Source organism: Nematolebias whitei, chromosome 17, assembly GCF_014905685.2.
Source record: "Nematolebias whitei isolate Nwh7 chromosome 17, NemWhi1, whole genome shotgun sequence".
NCBI lineage: Eukaryota > Metazoa > Chordata > Actinopteri > Cyprinodontiformes > Rivulidae > Nematolebias > Nematolebias whitei.
This window is the reverse complement of record NC_056514.1, coordinates 40,275,520-40,297,475: the sequence shown is the minus strand read 5'-3', so window position 1 is coordinate 40,297,475 and position 21,956 is coordinate 40,275,520. Positions and strand designations below refer to the sequence as shown.

Sequence of the window (21,956 nt, the reverse complement as noted above, 5' to 3'; positions counted from 1 at the left end):
CCCCCCCCACGGTCAACAACTGACGTCACTAACGTAGCAGCTCGCACGCAACACGGAAGTGTCTCCCCCTCCTCCCCTCGCCCCATCTATGATTCACGTAAATGACATTTTAGTTTGAAATTGGCGAATTTCGCTGAAAAGCGACTAGTTTGCAGTTATGATATTTGTATGTTGGTAAAATGACGTTGGTTTAAGAGTTTAGAACATTGCAAGAGTGTGGGAAGGGTTTCTAAAGCCTTAAAATATATACAGTATAAATACTAAAATAAATAGTATACCTTCCCTACTTTGCGGTTTTTCTCTTGTCGGGGGGGGGGGGGGGGGGGGTGGAACCTAACACCCACGATATAAGAGAACTACTGTACATCCATTCTTTCTGATGTATCTACCTACCTTTATTTCAAAGTTTCAATAAACTAAGGGATTGTAAATCTAATCTTGTCCCTATCAGGCTTGAAACTTGGTAAATAAAGCTTGAGAGGAGCAGCAGCACGCGAGGCATTGCTCAAAATGATCGTTTATTTTTAGTCCCACGCCCACCACAACGTTTCAGTCAGGTTGAGGTTCTGGACTGGACCGTTGCAGCATTTTGATTCGTTTGACCCGTTCTGTTGGAGAAAAGCTGCTGTGTTTGGGATGTTTGTCCTGTTGATCATGACCCAGTTGGGTCCGAGCTTCAGCTGTCGGACAGATGACTCCTCAGCTGTACATCTTCTGATGCTTTGGGTTATTTTTACTGCTGCATGACCCAGTTTCTGACAAACTTCAGCAAACATATCTGAAGAATGAGGAAACCCAAAATATCTGGTCTTACCATTCTTCATAAAGTTGTTTTCTCCTGATATTTCTGGTGTCTGTTTACATTTTGTAACATCAGTGAACTAAAGTTACTTCTGCTCACATTGACAGGAAACCGATTTAATCAGCAGCACCTGGCTGCTGCTGATTCTCTTCTTCCCATGAACAGATTGCGTTTTTTACCACATTATGGTCAAACTAAATGCTTTTCTTGATTTGGACATTCTGGTGGTAATTTGTGATTATGAAACTTTTAATCTGACACGACTGCAACACTTTAAAATCCAATAGACCCACAGCCATGCCCTTAAAAATAATCTGGCTTGTTGAGGTTTTAACACTCCAGCTAAACGCTTCATTCGTCCCACAAGAGTCCTGAGGTCCATGGTTCCGTTAGGTCCAACAACCCGACAGAACCGGTTTCATGTTTCGGTTCAGAAGCTTCGTTTTAACCTGACGTCGTTTTTCCAGCTACCGCACGAAGCTAAGCTAACAGTTAGCCGCTTTAAATCCGACTCTTCTTACCCGCTGTTTGGGTCGAAACCACAGAACTCTGAGGCTGATGGACACTGAGACGTGTCATCATCTCGGGTCTGTCTCTTGAAGACAACGTTTCAGTGTTCTGACGACGATAATCCACCTCGTTCATCATCATCATGGTGGCTGTGTTCTTCAAACTCCAAACTGGAGGTCCGTTATGAAGCAGGCCTGAGCCGAACGATCGTTGACCAGAGTAGCACATCAATACATTTCTGGTCTGGTTTCATGGAGCTCTATGCACCCCCAACTCTCCATTTTTGTAAAAACGTTCGCTAACATTTGTTTTCGCACCCCCCGTTTTTATTTTGAACAGGCAAGTGATGAGACACCTATATCCTCCATCCGTCACTATAGCAACCCCCCATCTTTCGCGTTCATCTAAAACAGTGAATCAACTCCACATTCGGTTGGAAAATAAGAGTTATTAAATGATCTAATACAGTAACACTACGACTGTTCAATAAAAACATAATTTTGCTGATTTAAAAAGGCTCTTAGTTTTATGATGTTTTATGGGAGTGGTGGCGCAGAGGTTAGAAGATGGGCCTGTGATCGGAAAGTCATAGGTTCAACTCCCAGTACCTCAACATTAAAATGTGGGTGGAAAAGGTGACACACCCACACCTGCCCCCACCCTCATTCGCCCCACCCTGGGCCCTGAGCAAGGACCCCAACCCCCACCATTTACTCCCTAACAGGTCTCTTTTGAAAACGAGTTCTCGTAACTCAATGAGACTACCTGTATAAATAAAGGCTAAATGAACAAATAAAATACTCGCATACCACGTAGACTACAGCAGTGGTATGATGGTTTTAACCAGGAGTCAGACAGCGAAGCCTCATGAAGACTTCTGAAGAAACTGTGAAACGCCATGTGGTGGCTGATTCTTGTACCGTGACAGAAAGCTGCTCACTGTCAGAGCTGGCTGGCCAGTTCCCGACCATGAACAGTGGACGCCTGCGGCTAAATAACCAGACCGTTTTTTTTATATACAAAATTATGAATTATCTTATATTTAGTATGCACGGCTTAAAGACAGGCCAGAGTTTCTTTGTCATTCGCACCACATGTGGTGCACAGGGTGGAACAAAATTATGTTCACAGGGTCCCAGTTGCATCCAACAATAAAATGTAAAAAGAGAAACAGTAATAAGATCTAAGATATGAACTAAGAAAAACATGATTATCCTGGTTAGATAGTCATGAGTCCAACAGCCTCAGGGTAGAAGCTGTTCCTCAGTCTAGTGGTTCTACAGGTGCGTTCTGTAATCCAAGCATTACGGTATATATATGTATAGACTTGACATATGTGTTATTATAAAATATAAGAGACAATGAGGGGCTAAGTCAGGAAAAGTAAGACCTGGATTTAAAAAAAGAAGAGTTTAGTTCACGTTAGGGGTTGAACGAGTATATAATTTTAAAACTCGACATTAACATAATAAAACCCGAGTAGAACTCGAGTATTTGATGACGTCATAGATCTCAAAATACAAAAATAAATAAATAAATAAAACCGCAAAAAAAGGTAATTATTTACAAAAAAAAGACCAACAAAACATTAGGAGCGTATATTATGCTCCTACCATTTATCATACTGCAAATAAGTCACAGGAAAAACTGAACTATTAGTTTTTATTATTAAACTGCAAATGTGAAGAAACGTGCTGCACGTCAGAAATTAAACTTAAACCGAAACTGGTTCTGGTTCGGTGGATTGGACCCGGTGTTACACCATACTCTGTGACCTGCAACAGTGCAACACCGCCCCCTACGGTCATATGGTGGTCACATAATATGACGTCACTACGGATACTCGACGTTACATTTTTAACCTCGATAGATGCCCTAGCAATCGATGTGTAGATTACTCGAGTACTCTGTTAATGCCCTAGTTCACGTTGAAAATTGTTTGTAGACTGAGGCGTCCTCAGAAGGTCAGGAGGATCATTCCACAGGGGAGTTCTCAACCTCCACCGCACTTCTCAACATAGTTACGTACACATGAACTAAACCTTTCCTAAAAAAAAAAAGCCCTAGATCAGTGGTTTTATTTTTTATGGACTCTCGCATCGTGTCTCCTCAGAGCATCTGGTCGAGCAAATTTTGCATCACAAATATGGCACCAGAACGGTTTTTCTCCCGTGTGGACGAGCATGTGCGCTTTAAGATGTTTCTTCTGCAAAAATCTTTTTTTGCAGCTTTTACAAGCAAAGGGTCTATTTTCATTTTTGTCTTCCTTTTCTTTTGAGTGAATCAAGACATGACGCTTGAGATGTGTCCCTCGGGAAAACTTTTTGTCACACTTATCGCAGGCGAACGGCTTCTCCAACGGCTTCTCCTCCGTATGGAGTTTAGCATGTCTGTTCAGAGATCCCAGTTGAGAAAATCTTTTGCCACAATCCCCGCAAACATATGGTTTCACTCCCTTGTGACTTATCTCGTGTGCTTGAAGATCGCCGCGAAGTCTGAAACTTCGACCACAAATACTGCAGGCGAAGGGTTTTAGTCCCGTGTGAATGAAGGCGTGTTGCTTCAGAACATATTTGGAGTAAAATTGTTTATCACACACCTCACACTGAAACGGTTTCTCTCCTGTGTGGTGCATCATGTGAGTTTTTAAAGTTTGCACATGACTAAACGCTTTACCGCACTGATCACAAGTAAACGGTTTCTCTCCGGTGTGAATTCTCATGTGAAGTTTAAGGTGCCACCGTAACGGAAACGTTTTCCCACAATCAACACAAGAAACTCTTTGTGTCTGAGCTGTGACTCCTCGTGAATTTTCTTTTTTCTTCTTTCCAGAACGTTTATCAGCCAAACCGGACGAGCGTCCAGCTGAATGAGAGGCCATGTGTTTCTGAAGAGATCGCTCCAAGACAAACTCTCTACAACACTCAGAGCAGCTGAAGGATTTCTTGGCACTTTTACGTCCCACTTTGTTTTTTACTCCCGACACAGGTGTTCCAGTTTCACTCCAGTCTTCATCGCTGTCACTTGCTTCTGATCCAGAATCTAACATATCCTCCTCATCATCATCATCATAATCATCACTGTCTTCAGTCTCTGAAGAGACTGAAGGCTTTTCATCAGTTTTTGGCTGTAAGGGAGCATTTGGATCCTGGTTCCTGTCTGGTTCTGGTCCTCCACAGTCCTCTCCATCAGGTTCTGTTTTCATCTGTTCAGCTGAGCTGCTGGTTGGACGTCCTGTCTCTTTGTTGTCTTCAGTTTTGATCTGATGAAGCTGGAATACCTGAGGTTTCTCATCATCTTCACTCTTCACATGAAGCTGCTCTTCCTCTTCCTGCTTTACGTGGCAGAGTTCTGGGTCCTGCTGGTCCAGACTGGAGCTCCACAGATGAAGAACCTCTTCTTTAACCTCCGACAGCTGCTGGATATCTGCAGGAGACACGTGGACACCATATTTAACTGTGATTTGTGTAATCACACATTGTATTGAACTCTTGTAGCACCTATAGGTGTCTTTAAGCAACTTTTTACGTCAGAGACCTTTTTCAGAAACCAGATTGTTTTTTTTAACCCGTCTCTTTCGACAGCAGGAACCAGGCCCAAACAAATTAGAACCTTTGAAATGTGTTTATATTTTTAAAGGAAATGCAAAAGCAGTTGAGAGAAATAAAATTTAAATTTATTCAATTTTGTAATGTTTTCATTTAGTGAAATATTGAGGGTTAAACTGAGTCCTCCTGAAACGACCTGAGCCTGACTGCATATCTACAGAACACTGAACGATGCGATGTTTGAGTTTAGCAGTGGGCAGGGAGGACAGTCCAGGTCATCTTGGTCGGAGAATCCATCAGTCATCCTGCTGCAGATTGGAGCTTCTTGATTCTGTCAACAAGCAGCATCAATCCAGATTATATGATTCACCACTTCAGGTCCTTTGAGTCAGCAGAGTGAGCCGGACCTTCAGGTGTCTGGTTTCCGGCTCCAACACATCAGACATTGGATAATCCTTTTCTCCAACACTATATCCTCTGAAGTTTTGTTCTTAAAAGCCCTTTTCTTGTGGTGTTCAGCAGCTCCCTGAACCTCATACAGACCAACATTAAAGAAAGAACTACCTTTCCTGGTGTTCATCGCTTTTTAAAAAAACAAGTCGCTGCAACGGTCCAGAGTCCAGAAGCTCAACCTGACTGATGCTGCGATGGACCTTCAGAAAGCTGAGCAGAAACATCAATGAATGAAAGCAGCAATGGAAAGAAGAGTGGGCCAAAACTCCCCCACAACCATGTGACTGTAAAAAGTCCTACAAAAATATGTAATAAATAAAAAACAGTTCTGGTGCTGAAGGAGGTTCTACAAGCAGCTGGATCAGAGGCTGGATGTAGTTTTTTCTTCTTTTATTTACACAGCTTTACTATTACGGGATAGATTTGAAAACAGAAAACCAGATCATTTGTATTATTATCTAAAAATATTATTATCTAAAAATATTATTATCTAAAAAATTAGAATATCGTGAAAGAAGTTGCTTTGAGGAAGCAGTTAAGCTCCGTTGTTGATTCTGTTTGTTTGTGCAGTCCATTTCTTTTGGGTTGGACACAGCTAACAGGAACTACTATGAAGAAGACGCTTAACAACAACAACAACAACACGTGCTGGAGCATCAGGTGTCCACATGATGCCCCCTTCACATTTCTGCCTCGAACTGATCTTTAATCAAACATTCATTTTAAGGCACATTAACTGTGTTCAGGTTAAATCTAAGCAAAACTAGCGAGTATAAACAAGTAAATTATTAACGAACGTAGAGACAAAAACAAACCATTCAGGCTCAGAGTTGGATTTCTGTTGTTTATGTTAGCAGAGCTATGCTAACAGCTGTTCTGTAAAGTAAATCTCATTAAATCTGATTCTTCTCACCAGCTGTTTGGTTTAGAAAAACATCCTCCTGATGATGGACACCGAGAGCTTTCATCTCCACTTTCTTCTCTAAAAACAAACTTTAAGTCTTGTTTTGATGACAATCCGCTTCGTTCGTGAAGTTATTTTTAAACGACCTGGAGGCTCGTGGGACTTTAACTCTGCCTGAATCGATCGCACCGATCACCTCACTCTGTAGCCGGGTTCATTTCTGTCACAATAGATCCATGGGTGTATTATACGTAGACCACAGAAACGCTTCACGTCATTTTAATTATTCAACTACAGAATTGTGAAAATGTTTGATGCACGTTGTATTTTGATCAGGCATCGGCTCGGACACCCTTTAGCTGTGTCTCACTGCTGCCATCTTCTGGGGTCAGTTTACTCCTGCAACCTTCGCAAACTAACTTTATTAACCAGACCTGGACTAAAACTGTGAAAAAGCAGCAAAAGTCCAAAGAAAACTTTGAAAGAGTCTCAGAAAGTCTGGAGAACTGTTGACCAAGAACACTTGAGGAGACTTCAAGAAATTCTGGCTGTGCAGAAGGAAAATTAGTTTACTGTTCCTGACATGGTCCATAAGCAGATCAGCAAAATAACGTAGCTTAAAGAACATTTGTTCATTCTGATGAGCTTCAATCCATATTTACCTCCAACAAGAGGTTATTGCTAAAATTAGAAACGTGTGATCTAAAGATGATGCAGAAAAACTGGTCCATGTATTTGTCACGTCTGAACTGGACTATTGCAATGGTTTATTATCTGGGTGTCCAAATACGTCTTTAAAACGTCTTCAGTTGATCCAACATGCTGCTGCCAGAGTCTTAACTGGAGTTACTGGGAGAGATCATCTCTCTCCAGTTTTATATTCTCTCCATTGGCTCCCTGTCAAATCTAGAATAGAATTCAAAATCTTACTTCTAACCTACAAAGCCCTCAACAACCTAGCTCCATCTTATATTACAGATCTTATTGTTACATATTTTACTAACAGAGCACTTCACTCTCAGACTGCAGGTTTACTTGTGGTTCCTAGAGTTTCCAAAACAAAATGGGAAACTGTTGATAAGGCTTTCCAGCTTTTGCAATCCACATTTGACCAAACAAACAAAAAGTCCATGCTCAATAATCCAGGTATACAATCCAACACTTTTCAGACAGGTCATCTGGACAGTTTCTTTTGTTGCTGAAATGTTTCACCTTCTTTCAAGTTTCACCTTGAAAAATCAGCATTCAACATCATCCAGACAGATTTGTTCCGCCTCAAACTTGTCTTAAATGCCGATAAAACCAAAGGGATGTTGTTTTCAAACAGGAAGTCGGTCCCAGCAGTTCTTCCTCCGATTTTATCCTCAAATGGTGTCTCCATTGAGTTTGTTGATTCCTATAAATATTTGGGTATCTTGGTCGACTCACATCTCTCTTTTAAGCTCCACGTGGAAAACCTAGTAAAGAAGCTGAAAGTTAAACTCCAACATTTTTCAGTCAGGTCATCTGGACAGTTTCTTTTTTTGTGCTGAAACGTTTCGCCTTCGATCCAGAAGGCTTCATCAGTCAAGGAAACACACAACACAACTGATTCTTCCTCCAACAGCTTACTCCAAAGTGGAACAAACCAGTTCTTGTGATTAGATGTTCTCTTTCGTACGCCCCTCCTCCATTGCCGGCCCACTTCCTTGTTGACAGTCTTGTCAAACTGGTTGAAAACCAGTTGAAAAAAGTTAAACTGGGTTTCTTTTTCAGAAACAGATCCTGTCTAACTCTGAATGTTAGGAAACACCTTGTATCTGTGACTTTCCTTCCCTCCATTGATTATGGTGACATTATTTACATGAATGCTCCTACAAGAACCCTGCAGATGTTGGATGCTGCAGATGTTGGATGCTGCAGATGTTGGATGCTGTCTATCATGGTGCACTAAGATTCATAACTGGCTGTAACTACCGTACCCACCACTGCACCCAGTATTCACTGGTTAACTGGTCACCATTAACTTCACACAGACTCTCCCACTGGTACATCTTCATCTTTAAATCACTTCCTGGTCTGCTGCCTTCATACATCTCCTCCTACATGTCTCTGTGTGAGTGCAGCTACAGCGTGCGCTCTCAGGACATCATTACCTGCAGTGTTCCCTCAGTGAGGACTGAACTAGACAAAAGGACCTTCTCCTACTCCGCTCCTGTTTCATGGAATATCTTGTAAAAAGATCTGAAGCTCTTGACCTTTGACCTCTCTAAGTGGCTTTAAGAATCTGTTGGACTCCTGGCAGGGACCAATGCAGACATGTTCCTGTTTTTAGTTTTCTACATTCGCCTTAGAATCTGTTTTTGTTCCCTTTGTTGTCATCTTGTTTGTAAAAAAAGATAAATAAAAAAGTCTGTATGCCTTTTTATAATTGTCTATTGTTGTCATCATTCCTTGTTGAAATCAGGTCTCTCTTGTAAATGAGTCCTTGAGGCTCATTGGGATTAACCTGTAGAAATAAAGGTTGAATGAATGAAAAAAAGACTGGGCTTAAGACTTTCCTTCTTGATAAATCCTATAGTTAGTGTTGGCTCGTCATGCTGCTATAGGCTTAGACTACTAGAGAACAAATTGAGCTCATTTCCTTAAATGAATTGTTAAAATGGAATAATTTTCATTTTACACTATACATCCATCCGTAATCTTTTACCCGCTTCTTACATTTTGGGTCACGGGAGTCACCAGTGCCCATGTCCTGCAATCACTGTGCGCGGGGCGTGGTGCACCCTGGACAGGTCTGATACTATTTCTATCTTAACATGTGATTCTTGACCTGCCATTGTGTATCTATTCCTACTAAACCCAGCCGGTCGAAGCAGATGGTCCTCTTGTCCTGATCCTGGTTCTGCTAAAGGTTTCTTCCTCATGAGGGAGTTTTTTCTTTCCACTGTCGCCTTCATGCTTGTTCAAGATGAGAGTTCAGTGATGGAGTTAAACTCAAAGCTGCTCCTCAGATAAATAATGTTACATTAATATTTTATTTATGAATGTTTCTGTTCAGTCCCTGAGACGACTTCTGTCGTGACTTGGAGCTTTATAAATAAACTGAACTGAATTGGAGGGCTAGGATGCTTGAGAGAAGCGTAGCTTGCTGTATTCACTCAAGGAGAGAGCTGTTGGTCAGGCTGCTTCTTGTTGCTCTCTAAAATAGTTACCGATAATCAATCAAGTGTTTACAAATGTAGATAAAACTAGATGTTTAATAACCCATTAAAATACACCAGAATGAACCGTACGTTGAGGGGGTATCAGAGAAACTGAGACGTTTATTTTCTAAACACGTCCCAGTGGCTTTTAAACCCCAAAATACATTAAAGACTGGTTCATCCCAAAGATCCAGTCCCCCGGCACAAACAGAGTAATATTGTGTATGCTGTTCAGTGTCAGGAGGGTGATCAGTCTTACATCGGGGAAACTAAACAGCCACTGGCCAAAAGGATGGACCAGGACAGAAGATCAACATCATCAGGCCAGGACTCTGCGGTCTACACTCATCTCCAGGTCAGAGGTCACTCTTTCAGGGATGAAGATGTTCACATCCTGGACAGAGAGGAACGATGGTTTGAGAGAGGAGTAAAGGAGGCCATCTTTGTGAAAAGAAACCGTCCATCATTAAACAGGGGTGGAGCCTCCAGGTTCAACTGTCCCCCTCTTACAATGCTGTGATTGCTAGTATCACTCAGCCCTCTGTGAACAGTAAACAGCCATCAGGTGCTAATGATCCATTGTTAGGCTGATGGTCCTTCTTGACCATGTGATCAGCTGGTTCTGGTTGTCAGCAGCAAACTGGTTGATCCACTCTGAGAAGGTGCTATTTAAGAGACTGAGCTGAATACAGCTCCTCAGACTGAGGAAGTCTCTTGGATGAGAGACGAAACGTTTCTACTTTTTTTTTTAGTTTGTTTTGTTTTTTGAATGTCCAGAGGACCAGATTGAACTTTTTTAGATTTTTCTACCTGGATTATTGAGCATGCATCAGGATATAAACCAAGGATAATAAATTATCCTAACGGTCATCATCATGTACGGTGTACATTGATGTCATTCCTTCAAAAATAGAACAGCTCTGTGAAGCAAAGGGATTGTCACGATCCGGTTCCATACATATATGAAGCCTACATATAACCGTTTATAGACCGAGGCATCCTCAGCGGGTCAGGAGGATCATTCCACAGGGGAGTGCTCAACCTCCACTGCACTTCTCATCATATTTCCAAAAGAACTAAATCTTTCCTAAAAAAACAAACACTAGAACAGTGGTTTTATTTTTTATGGACACTCGCATTGTGTCTTTTCAGAGCATCTGGTCGAGCAAATTTTGCATCACAAACGTTGCACCAGAACCTTTTTTCTTCCGTGTGGACGAGCATGTGCACTTTAAGATGTTTCATCTGCAAAAATCTTTTTTTGCAGCTTTCACAAGCAAAGGGCCTATATTCATTTTTATCTACATGCTCTCCTGAGTGAACCCGCCGGACGTGACCCATAAGATGCGGCTTTCGGAAAAATTTATTGTCACACTTATTGCAGGCGAACGGCTTCTCCTCCGTATGGAGTTTAGCATGTCTGTTCAGAGATCCCAGTCGAGAAAATCTTTTGCCACAATCCCCACAAACATATGGTTTCACTCCCTTGTGACTTATCTCGTGTGCTTGAAGATCGCCGCGAAGTCTGAAACTTCGACCACAAATACTGCAGGCGAAGGGTTTTAGTCCCGTGTGAATCAAGGCGTGTTGCTTCAGAACATATTTTGAATAAAATTGTTTATCACACACCTCACACTGAAACGGTTTCTCTCCTGTGTGGTGCATCATGTGAGTTTTTAAAGTTTGCACACGACTAAACGCTTTACCGCACTGATCACAAGTAAACGGTTTCTCTCCGGTGTGAATTCTCATGTGAAGTTTAAGGTGCCACCGTAACGGAAACGTTTTCCCACAATCAACACAAGAAACTCTTTGTGTCTGAGCTGTGACTCCTCGTGAATTTTCTTTTTTCTTCTTTCCAGAACGTTTCTTATCAGCCAAACCGGACGAGCGTCCAGCTGAATGAGAGGCCATGTGTTTCTGAAGAGATCGCTCCAAGACAAACTCTCTACAACACTCAGAGCAGCTGAAGGATTTCTTGGCACTTTTACGTCCCACTTTGTTTTTTACTCCCGACACAGGTGTTCCAGTTTCACTCCAGTCTTCATCGCTGTCACTTGCTTCTGATCCAGAATCTAACATATCCTCCTCCTCATCATCATCATAATCATCACTGTCTTCAGTCTCTGAAGAGTCTGAAGGCTTTTCATCAGTTTTTGGCTGTAAGGGAGCATTTGGATCCTGGTTCCTGTCTGGTCCTCCACAGTCCTCTCCATCAGGTTCTGTTTTCATCTGTTCAGCTGAGCTGCTGGTTGGACGTCCTGTCTCTCTGTTGTCTTCAGTTTTGATCTGATGAAGCTGGAATACCTGAGGTTTCTCATCATCTTCACTCTTCACATGAAACTGCTCTTCCTCTTCCTGCTTTACGTGGCAGAGTTCTGGGTCCTGCTGGTCCAGACTGGAGCTCCACAGATGAAGAACCTCTTCTTCTTTAACCTTCGACAGCTGCTGGACATCTGCAGGGGACACAGGAGACACGCTCTAAAAGAGAACATGATCTCTGCTCTCTGCCACGTTCACTTCTCGACTGAAGTCACACGCTCATTACATGCTCCCAATCCCCCTCTTTCTGTGTAAATAAACAACCTAAATTTAAATACTGTAATATTTTAAATAAACGATCCATGCATCATGGACTGTATTTAAATTTAAATTGTAGAGAAGAGAAGTGCAGCAGGAAATCAAAGGGTTAACCGTTCACACAGCTCTGCAACACGGAGCAGAAGTTTGATCGGTGCATCTGGACAGCTCTCTTGTCCTGTGAACCTTTTACAGAGCCTCTCTCTACATACAGTGCCTCGCGAAAGTATTCGGCCCCTTGAACCTTTCAACCTTTTGCCACATTTCAGGCTTCAAACATAAAGATATAAAATTTAAATTTTTTGTGAAGAATCAACAACAAGTGGGACACAATCGTGAAGTGGAATGAAATTTATTGGATGTGTCAAACTTTTTTAACAAATAAAAACTGAAAAGTGGGGCGTGCAACATTATTGGGCCCCCTTGCGTTAATACTTTGTAGCTCCGCCTCTTGCTGCAGTTCCAGCTGCAAGTCTCTTGGGGTTTGTCTCCGTCAGTTTTGAACATGGAGACACTGAAGTTCTGCCCATTCTTCCTGCAGAACAGCTGGAGCTCAGTGAGGTTGGATGGAGAGCGTTTGTGAACAGCAGTCTTCAGCTCTTTCCACAGATTCTGGATTGGATTCAGGTCTGGACTTTGACTTGGCCATTCCAACACCTGGATACGTTTATTTGTGAACCATTCCATTGTAGATGTGTCTTTATGTTTTGGATCATTGTCTTGTTGGAAGATAAATCTCCATCCCAGTCTCAGGTCTCTTGCAGACTCAAACTGGTTTTCTTCCAGAATGGTCCTGTATTTGGCCCCATCCATCTTCCCATCAAGTCTGACCATCTTCCCTGTCCCTGCTGATGAAAAGCAGGCCCAAACCATGATGCTGCCACCACCATGTTAGACAGTGGGGATGGTGTGTTCAGGGTGATGAGCTGTGTTGCTTTTACTCCAAACATTTCGTTTTGCATTGTGGCCAAACAGTTGGATTTTGGTTTCATGTGACCAGAGCACCTTCTTCCACATGTTTGGTGTCTCCCAGGTGACAAATTTTAAACAACACTTTTTATGGATATCTTTGAGAAATGTCTTTCTTCTTGCCACTCTTCCATAAAGGCCAGATTTGTGCAGTGTACGACTGATTGTTGTCCTATGGACAGACTCTCCCACCTCAGCTGTAGATCTCTGCAGTTCATCCAGAGTGATCATGGGCCTCTTGGCTGCATCTCTGATCAGTCTTCTCCTTGTTCCAGATGAAAGTTTAGAGGGACGGCCGGGTCTTGGTAGATTTGCAGTGGTCTGATACTCCTTCCATTTCAATAGGATTGCTTGCACAGTGCTCCTTGGGATGTTTAAAGCTTGGGAAATCTTTTCGTATCCAAATCCGGCTTTAAACTTCTCCACAACAGTATCTCGGACCTGCCTGGTGTGTTCCTTGGTCTTCATGATGCTCTCTGCTCTTTGAACAGAACCCTGAGACTCTCACAGAGCAGGTGCATTTATACAGAGACTTGATTACACACAGGTGGATTCTATTGATCATCATCAGTCATTTGGGACAACACTGGATCATTCATAGATCCTCACTGAACTTCTGGAGTGAGTTTGCTGCTCTGAAAGTAAAGGGGTCCAATAATATCGCACGCCCCACTTTTCAGTTTTTATTTGTTAAAAAAGTTTGACAAATCCAATAAATTTCATTCCACTTCACGATTGTGTCCCACTTGTTGTTGTTTCTTCACAAAAAATAAAAAATTTATATCTTTATGTTTGAAGCCTGAAATGTGGCAAAAGGTTGAAAAATTCAAGGGGGGCCGAATATTTTCACAAGGCACTGTCTTCTAAACTGTAAATCATGGATTTGGTAAGCTGGTCTCTCAACGCAATTGATAAAATTTTCTCGCCGAGAAGACAGGGAGAAGGAGACATTCGCTTGGGGATACACCACGGCTTCCTGGGGCCACTGGAAGACGGTATGTCTCTCTGCATTGTCCACTGAGGCCATAGAAGACACATACATAATTGGATTTATGAGAGTGGGATTTCTACTTTTTGGAATCGGCATGGTTTCTGGCTTATTGACAAATTCGGAAGACGTCGTCAGCAGGAGGTCTAGTTTTCATTAAAGGATTTGAGTCTTTCAGTAAGGGCAAGCAACACAGCAGGATGTAAAGATGATTTGAAATAACTGCTTGTTGTAAAACTAACACTGCATATAGTCACTGATCCTGTCTGATCCCTGCTCTGAAGGGCTGAGGCTGTTTGAGTTTAGCAGTGGGCAGGGAGGACAGTCCAGTTCATCCTGCTGCAGATTGGAGCTTCTTGATTATAAGCATCACCATCCAGACTATATGATTCACCAGTTCAGGTCCTTTGAGTCAGCAGAGTGAGCCGGACCTTCAGGTGTCTGGTTTTCAGCTCCACCACATCAGACATGGGTTAATCCTTTTCTCCAACACTAAAGCCGCTGAAGTTTTGATTGAAGCTTTGTTCTTAAAAGCTCTTTTCTTGTGGTGTTCAGCAGTTCCCTGCCCTGTGTTGAACCTACAGACCAACATTAATTTAAAGAACTCCCTTTCCTGCAGACTGATGAAGTATTTCGGATGAAAGTCGAAACGTTTCTCCCCTAAAGAAACTTGTCCAGATGACATGATTTAACCTTTTTGTGATGTTTCTTCTTAGATGATCAAGCTTACAAACCTTTTTTTTTTTCCTGGTGTTCATCACATTTTTGCTACTTGTCCCTCTCTGTCCACATCATGTTCTTCATCCTGTTAGATTGCACTTGTATGATGCATCCATTGCTGCAGCTGACAGTGTGTAGTTTCAACTGTACTTCCTGCCAAAGCTGCTCTGACTTTTTGTCAGCCTCAGCTCACAGAACTCTCCCATTTCATTCAACCTTTATTTATACAGGCTAGCCTCATTGAGCCACGGGGACTCATTTACAAGAGGGACCTGTTCCAGACAGAACATTTAAAGTACAGACAATAACTGTAGACATTTCAGTGCTGACAGAAACTAAAACTTTATAACAATCATATTAGAATCAGTTTCACCTTATTGATCACATAACATCATCATAAACCCTTTAACGCTTTCGACTTTTAACCTTCCATGTTATAAGTTAGTGTCACACTTCGAGCAGATTTTTGTTGCCTTTATGAACATTTATCTCTTTTTTCTCTCTCCAGCTGTTAAACTAAATGATTATCTTCTATAACAGCAGCAAAAAATTACCTTCACTCTTCTTGACAGCGTCTCGAAGGCCGAAACGCTTTTTAAATTCGAAACTTTCCATCTTGTTGACACACGAAACTTATAATTTTGTGTGCTTGATTGATTTGTTCCCCGATTCTTCGGCTTCATCAAATCCAGTTCCTCTTTGTAACGCCGAGTTTTTTTATGTAAACCAGTTTTAAGTATTTATCATCGGGTTGAGGTTATACTGACGTAAGCAAATTAAATAGCAAATAACTAAAACAAAAACACAGAATAATCAGAAAACGAATAAAAAGGTGGATAACTTTTTTTTTTTTTTTCAGTCTCAGCCGCTTGTTTCCGCTGGGGTCGGACACTGATCTGTGTGACACCGGTTGGACTTCTGTGATGGAGTTTTGCTGACATCCAACCAGTAACGCTTCGTGACTTTTCTACTGACTGTCTACCTGCACGTCGGTATCCACCGGGGGTTTCAGCCGGGCGACATGGCGGACAACATCGTGAGTATGACGACCGGCGGTGTTAGCCGTGCTAACGGCCGCTAGCCTAGCCGGGGTCCGGGAGGGATGAGGCAGCAGAATTAGCATCGCTAGCTAACGTTAGCGTCGAGGCTGCGGCCTAATCAGACTTCTCACTGAGTTCAGCTCTTTTTCACGGTTTCCAAAGAAAAATGAACAAGTGACTATTGTAAACAGTTAAGCCTCGTAAGCTGCTATGTTTCACATTTATAAAAATACCTGAATACATGTTTTGTGTTCTGCTCATTAGTTGAATCCTAAGAAAAACTAACTAAGCCACTTGATCCGTTTGCTGTGGATAAGCCAAGAAGAGAGTGGCAAATAGTTTAAAAGTTGACTGGTTTAGTTTAAAGGTTGACCAGTTTAATGGAAATATCTTCGTGTTGCGCTTGTAGTCCTTCACTGGAGATGGCTTTACTTTTCTGCACAGTCATGTCGCGCAGAAAGGAGCAGAAACGTCTTTGCTTGGTTTGACTCAAAACCCTTGAACAAACTAAAGTTGTTGTTGTTGTTGTTGTTGTTGTTGTTGTTGTTGTTGTTGTTGTTGTTGTTGTTGTTGTTGTTGTTGTAATAAAGCTATGTTTTGACCATGCAGATCATCAGGGTGCAGTCCCCAGACGGGATGAAGAAAATCATTTCTACAAAGAGAGAATCAGCAGCTGCTTTTCTAAAGAAGGTACCAACTGCAGATGCAAAACTTTCTATTTTACTTCAGGGTTTTTGGTCCCAGTTGAAATTCAAATTATTATTTTTTTTAATCACATTAGCATTTCTCATTTGTATCAAGTCTGAGCACAAACTTCCAGTGTCTCACAGAAGTCTTGATCCAACCCTCATTTCTTCATATTCCATCCGAGAGATGGATCCAGAGCGTTCTTGCTCTCCACTTGCTTTCTGGTGGTCTTTGCACGTTTCTTTTAATATTTTTTTCTTGTTCATTTAACTTTTAAAACACCCTAACATCCCATCATAAACATGTTGTTTCTGTACTGCCAAGAAAGCACATTGAACAACCAATAAGTATCAATAACACATTTTTACCAACAGTCTACCACAAAAATATAATGTTCCCATGTCTTTATTTTCAGTTAAAAGAAATGTGTCCTGTTTGTAACATAATGGTACTTTTGCACCAAAGAGGCAGTTCTCACAAAGAAATGGCAAGTTATCAGGAATAACTCTTCTGAGACTAACATAGGAATTAATTTTTCACTATCTTGAAATAACCTAAACCATGATTGTCTTTTAGAGTAGGTTCATCTCATTTCTCTCTTTGGTGCTTCCGTATCTTCTCTTTTCAATCTCATCCTGTTTTTAATTGCACCTAAATGACATGATTCTCTAAATCAGAATTTTTAATTGACTTTGGTTTAAGAAGTTAAAGGTTTTATTGTGCTTGTGTCTTTTTTGTTGTTGTTGTCTCTTCTCCCCCTCTAATGGAGGTGACAAGTAAAAATACAAATGAATATAAAATAAGAAATTAGAGGAACGTCTGTGGTAAAATGATACACAGTTTGCTGTTTGGGTTTAGTTTCTAACTCCTTGTTAATAACATAATCTGAGCAAGACGTCTTTGCAGCACAATGTCAGGAAAAATGAGCATCAGATGAGAAAGGGTTGTAAGCTCAATCACCTGGGTAGATAACAACAAAACAGGTGAAATCGTGTCATCTGGACTGAGGAAGTCTTCTGGATGGGGGATGAAACGTTTCTCACTTAAAGAAACTGGTCCATATGACACCATTTAACCTTTTGTTGTTATCTACCTGGATGAATGAACTTGCAACCCTTTTTCTGAACCACTTTGGCCTTGGTTGTCCTCAGGATGTTTCTGTGAGTAGCAAGTTGGACATCTGTCCTAAAACATTTGATTGTTGTACATGATGGTTGATGGTGATGTGTGTGATGATTGTTTTGCACGTGTTAAAAGCCCAGTTTTGAGATTCCAACAGGAGGTTATCTTGAAACACAACCATTAAGGCTGCCTATGGGACAGATCTGGTTGGTAGGCTGTAGACTGAGGAAATCCTCTGGATGGGGAATGAAATGTTTCTCACTTAAAGAATCTAGTCCAGATGACACCATTTAACCTTTTGTTGTCATCAGATGAGAAGGATCTCACAGCCTTTCTGGACAAACGGCTAACTTTAGCTGCAGGCCTGCGTGCTTTCATACCCCGAGCATTAGACTCGTTTACATATCCAGTCTTTATGTAATGCAAATACCGTAATTCTCGGACTACAGAACGCACCTGTCTCCAAGCCGCACATACTAAATATAAGATAAATCATAATTTTGTACATAAATAAGATGCTCCCGTTATTTAGCTGCAGACATCCACTGTTCGTCGTCGGGAACAGGAGAAGAAAGTAGCAGCTTGTACACCGGCAGTTATGGTAATAATTTTGTGTCCGTCAGTTTTTCTGTAAAGAGACGGTTGTAAAAGGTGAGCATGTCACTCCCTGCGGGAAAACAAACACTTCAGACTTTACTGTTGATAAATTATTTACTAGGAGGACGGGCCAAACTAAATGAGCAAATTCTCAGTAAAAAAACAAAACATGAATAAAATGCAACACAAATAACGGGTTTTGTTTATGCCTGGTCTTTTTTATGTAGAGTACCAGAGCAGGTCAGTGCAGCACTGTTCTGTGAGCTGTTCTGCCTTCGGGGGTGGGGGGGTGTTAGGAGAGACCCTTTCCATTCGCAGAGTGCAGTTCATGCATCACTTTGCACACTAGTCAAAGGAGCAGTTAGACAGGTGGTTTTACAGTCCTGACATGTTTTCACACTATTTAAGCCAGAAAATTGTAATAAATACTACAGTTGAAGTTATTCCTACCTGCTCTTAAATTTGTTTGTTTCTTGTTTCTATTTTGTTCTCAGATTTACACTTAAGCACCCACAATAATATCAGACAACTTTGAAGCAATGGCTTAGAAATCCTAAAATAGATCACACGACTCCAGCAGGGTGGTGCAGCAGCAGCTTATTAATAATGCAGCCATTCGTGTTGCAGAGGTGGTGTAGTTTACAGACCAACGGAAGGAGAGGCCAGCTGCCACAGATGAGTGAAGGAAGACACCAGACTGCTGGTCCGAGTTCTGCAGGTTCCACCTCTGCTGCGAAGACACGCATACATTTGAAACCATGATTTATTTCCTTCTGTCTGACAGTAGACTCCTTAACCCAGAGTTCTTGTAATTTATTCACGAGGATTTTAAAGATAAATCAGCAGATTTTTTTTTTTCCTCAGAAATATCCACTGGCCATGTCTCACTGAGCTGCCACTCTTTAGTCTAATTGGAGTCAAAATTGTGAGAAAATGCACCAATACACACCTTGGCTACAATTAATTTATTTTCAGTAAATGTATTTACAATTTATTTAGTGGTACTTGGTGTGCTACATGAAAGCAGAAACCAGGCCAAACTGATAAAAAAAAAGTTTGTGTGGTGTTCCTGGTGTTTCTGTGCTGATTCATGTTTTAGCCTCGGTGATTAATCTCAGAAGATGTTGTGCATGATGCATGTCAATAACTCACCATGTACTGCATAGGCTTTTCACAGCAGGATGAAAAAATCTTTGGCCAGACATTTCTTTAATTTGTTAACTGGTGTTAGTGGGCTAACGAGCGTCCAGATGACTGGGCTACTACAGCAACGGTAATGAGAGAGACGGGTAGGAAGGTACTTGGTGCGTCATCTGGACTAAGAAAAGATCAAAAGACCTGGTGATGGAATAGTGACGTGCAGGACGCTGTTCAGACAAAGAGGTTGGCCAAGTCGTTTCAAGGTGGAGGTGGGATTGCTTCTCAAATTAGCAAGCTAACGTTTAGATAACAGCATAGGCAAAAGTTTATCCAGAAATAAATCTAACATAGAGGTAAAATATATTGGTGTTAGTAAAGTTATCTTTGTCGTCTCCACTGAAATTCAAGGTTCTTGTCATTTACATCACGTGATACATGAGGTGGAACGAAACCGTGTACACAGCGTCCCAGTTACATCCAACAAAAATACAAATTGTAAAGAAAAACCGTGATGAGATCTAAATTATGAACCAAGAAACACGCTGAACCAAGAATACGCTAAGCACTAATATCACAACACGTCAAACAGCAGCACGAACATGAGTCTGTGTGAGCAGACGAGGACGAACGAACACAGCAACATGAAATAAATCAGCAGCATGAGATCAGCAGCACATAGTAATTTTTCACAGTGATGATCCTGACCAGGGACTCACGAGTCCAGCAGCTTCAGGGTAGAAGCTGCTCCTCAGCCCAGCGGCTCCAATGCTCCCCAACCCTCTGCCTGAAGGGAGCGGGGCAGAAAGTGGGTGAGCGGGGTCCCCCATGATGCAGGCGGCCCTCCTCCTGCATCCGGAGGCGCAGACGTCCGTGATGGCGGGGAGGCCGACTCCAACAGACCCCTGCGCCGCCTCCACCCCCCTCTGCAAAGCCCCTCCCTCATTGCGTTGTCTGAAATCTTTTCTGCAAAGAAGAAACCGCTGCGGTCGGTGTTAATTATTTAGACGTTCACCGTACGTGACTGAACGATGAACAGGGAAGAGCGTTTCCTTGTTTCATTTATATTTTGTAGCGCACGATCACTTTATGGTTATCAAGTGAATAGTGGAGGATAAAAAATGTGCTCACACGTTAGGAAGATGTTTTTATGATTGTCAGCTTGACCTTCACCTTCTCGCTGGGATGAAGTCCCATAAGACACAACGATTATCGACCCACTCGGTTTTCTTCTTACAACCTTATTTAGCAGCGACTCGGCTGATCCTGAACTTCTTCTGTGCCAAGAGTCTTTTTGAAATCTGTTTTGAGTGAACGGTGGCGTTTACACACGTGACGTTATGGACGAACTGCTTATTCCTACAGGCCCAAGCTAACGTGTAGATGTTGGACGTTCTTGTCTCATCAGTGTCGTCTCCTACAGGTGGCCAACGAGTTTGGGTTCAACTCCAACGGGTTTTCTGTTTATCTGAACCGCAATAAAACCGGAGAGATTCTGTCGCAGAACAAGACCCTCAGCCTGCTTAAGATCAAGTGAGTAAAAATAAACTGAAAATCAGAAGAGGTTGGATTTCAGAGCTCAGCTGCAGGTATCAAGAGAAGTATTGATTGATTCTGTATCAATCGATTGATATTGATTCTGTAATTCAAAAGATCGTCTTATAGTTTTTAAATGATCATTTCTTTTCCTGCAGGCATGGAGACATGTTGTTCCTGTTCCCGTCCTCCTCCGGGGAGGTCATGGACACAGCCACCCCACACTCATCTTCATCCCTTCCTTTCGTCTCATCATCATCATCTTCGTCCTCCTCGATCCACCGGTCCTTTTCAGCGCCCCAGGTCCAGGAGGACGAGATCGATCAGTATCTGGCCAAACAGGACGGCAAGATCTACCGGAACAAAGACGCTCAGCTGTAAGACCCGGACCAGCTGCAGACGGCCGAGTCAAACACACGTGCAGCAAAACTTTACGAGTCTGTTTTAATTTGTTTTTATTAACTGATTATAGATGTCGACATGGTGCTCTTGGAAAGTGCGTGCACTGTGTACCGTTAGAGGTAACAGATCTTAGACTTAAAATTTAATGGCTAAAATTTCAAAACGAGCAAACTCGAATGTTTTTTAATTTTTAAAAATTTTTTAGCCTTTTGACGAAGACTACCTGAATCACCTGGACCCACCAGTGAAGCACATGTCATTCCACGCGTACCTTCGCAAGCTGACCGGCGGCGCTGATAAGTGAGACGTTTAATTTGAGTTTGTGCAGCGGCTGAGCCTTCTGTCGGTTCTAACATGGTTCTGATCCCCGCAGAGGGAAGTTTGCAGCTCTGGAGAACATCAGCTGTAAGATCAAGTCGGGCTGCGAGGGGCATCCTCCCTGGCCTGAGGGGATCTGCACCAAGTGTCAGCCCAGCGCCATCACTCTCAACAGACAGGTATGTCGCCATGACAACACCTGGACACGCCCTCAGCAGCTGTGCCTTCAATGAGATGAACATTCATTTATTGGGTTGTTATTAACAAAGTAAAATTAAGTAATTTAGTTATTTTTACACTTCCATTTTGTGCAGGAAGAGTTTTTTTTTTAAACACCATCCAAAGAATTAGATTCTCATATAATTTTTTTCTTGTTATCTTTATTACAGTTATTGTACTGCAGAACCTGCAAGTTTGAAACATGTACAACCGAAAATAAATCCTAAAGCCCTAAAATT

General features: G+C 41.9%; 4 protein-coding genes across 4 annotated transcripts in view; 1 reads left to right on the top strand and 3 right to left on the bottom strand.

Annotated features, from left to right (window-relative positions):
- The window catches only part of LOC119424208 (gastrula zinc finger protein XlCGF8.2DB), an 8,981-nt gene extending 7,602 nt beyond the window's left edge, over window positions 1-1,379 (bottom strand). The window contains exon 1 of the mRNA XM_037691687.1: window positions 1,324-1,379. The gene's annotated coding sequence lies outside the window, so the exon portion shown is untranslated. The remainder of the gene's footprint in view (window positions 1-1,323) is intronic.
- A 1,854-nt stretch (window positions 1,380-3,233) lies between these two features.
- On the bottom strand, window positions 3,234-6,386 carry LOC119424206 (gastrula zinc finger protein XlCGF57.1). Its single transcript, XM_037691684.1, has 2 exons — window positions 6,227-6,386; window positions 3,234-4,738 (listed from the first exon to the last, which is right to left on the bottom strand). The coding sequence occupies exons 1-2, from the start codon at window positions 6,279-6,281 to the stop codon at window positions 3,390-3,392; spliced, it is 1,404 nt and encodes a 467-aa protein (XP_037547612.1). The 5' UTR covers window positions 6,282-6,386; the 3' UTR covers window positions 3,234-3,389.
- A 4,132-nt stretch (window positions 6,387-10,518) lies between these two features.
- On the bottom strand, window positions 10,519-15,274 carry LOC119423569 (gastrula zinc finger protein XlCGF57.1-like). The gene is made up of 2 exons (XM_037690968.1): window positions 15,214-15,274; window positions 10,519-11,858 (listed from the first exon to the last, which is right to left on the bottom strand). Exons 1-2 carry the CDS (start codon window positions 15,272-15,274, stop codon window positions 10,519-10,521), a joined length of 1,401 nt encoding a protein of 466 aa, XP_037546896.1.
- A 277-nt stretch (window positions 15,275-15,551) lies between these two features.
- The window catches only part of nploc4 (NPL4 homolog, ubiquitin recognition factor), a 13,123-nt gene continuing 6,718 nt past the window's right edge, over window positions 15,552-21,956 (top strand). The window contains exons 1-7 of the mRNA XM_037691680.1: window positions 15,552-15,695; window positions 16,309-16,389; window positions 20,666-20,775; window positions 20,937-21,155; window positions 21,251-21,299; window positions 21,386-21,480; window positions 21,554-21,677. Coding sequence (XP_037547608.1) covers window positions 15,681-15,695; window positions 16,309-16,389; window positions 20,666-20,775; window positions 20,937-21,155; window positions 21,251-21,299; window positions 21,386-21,480; window positions 21,554-21,677 — 693 coding nt within the window. The 5' untranslated portion in view covers window positions 15,552-15,680. The remainder of the gene's footprint in view (window positions 15,696-16,308; window positions 16,390-20,665; window positions 20,776-20,936; window positions 21,156-21,250; window positions 21,300-21,385; window positions 21,481-21,553; window positions 21,678-21,956) is intronic.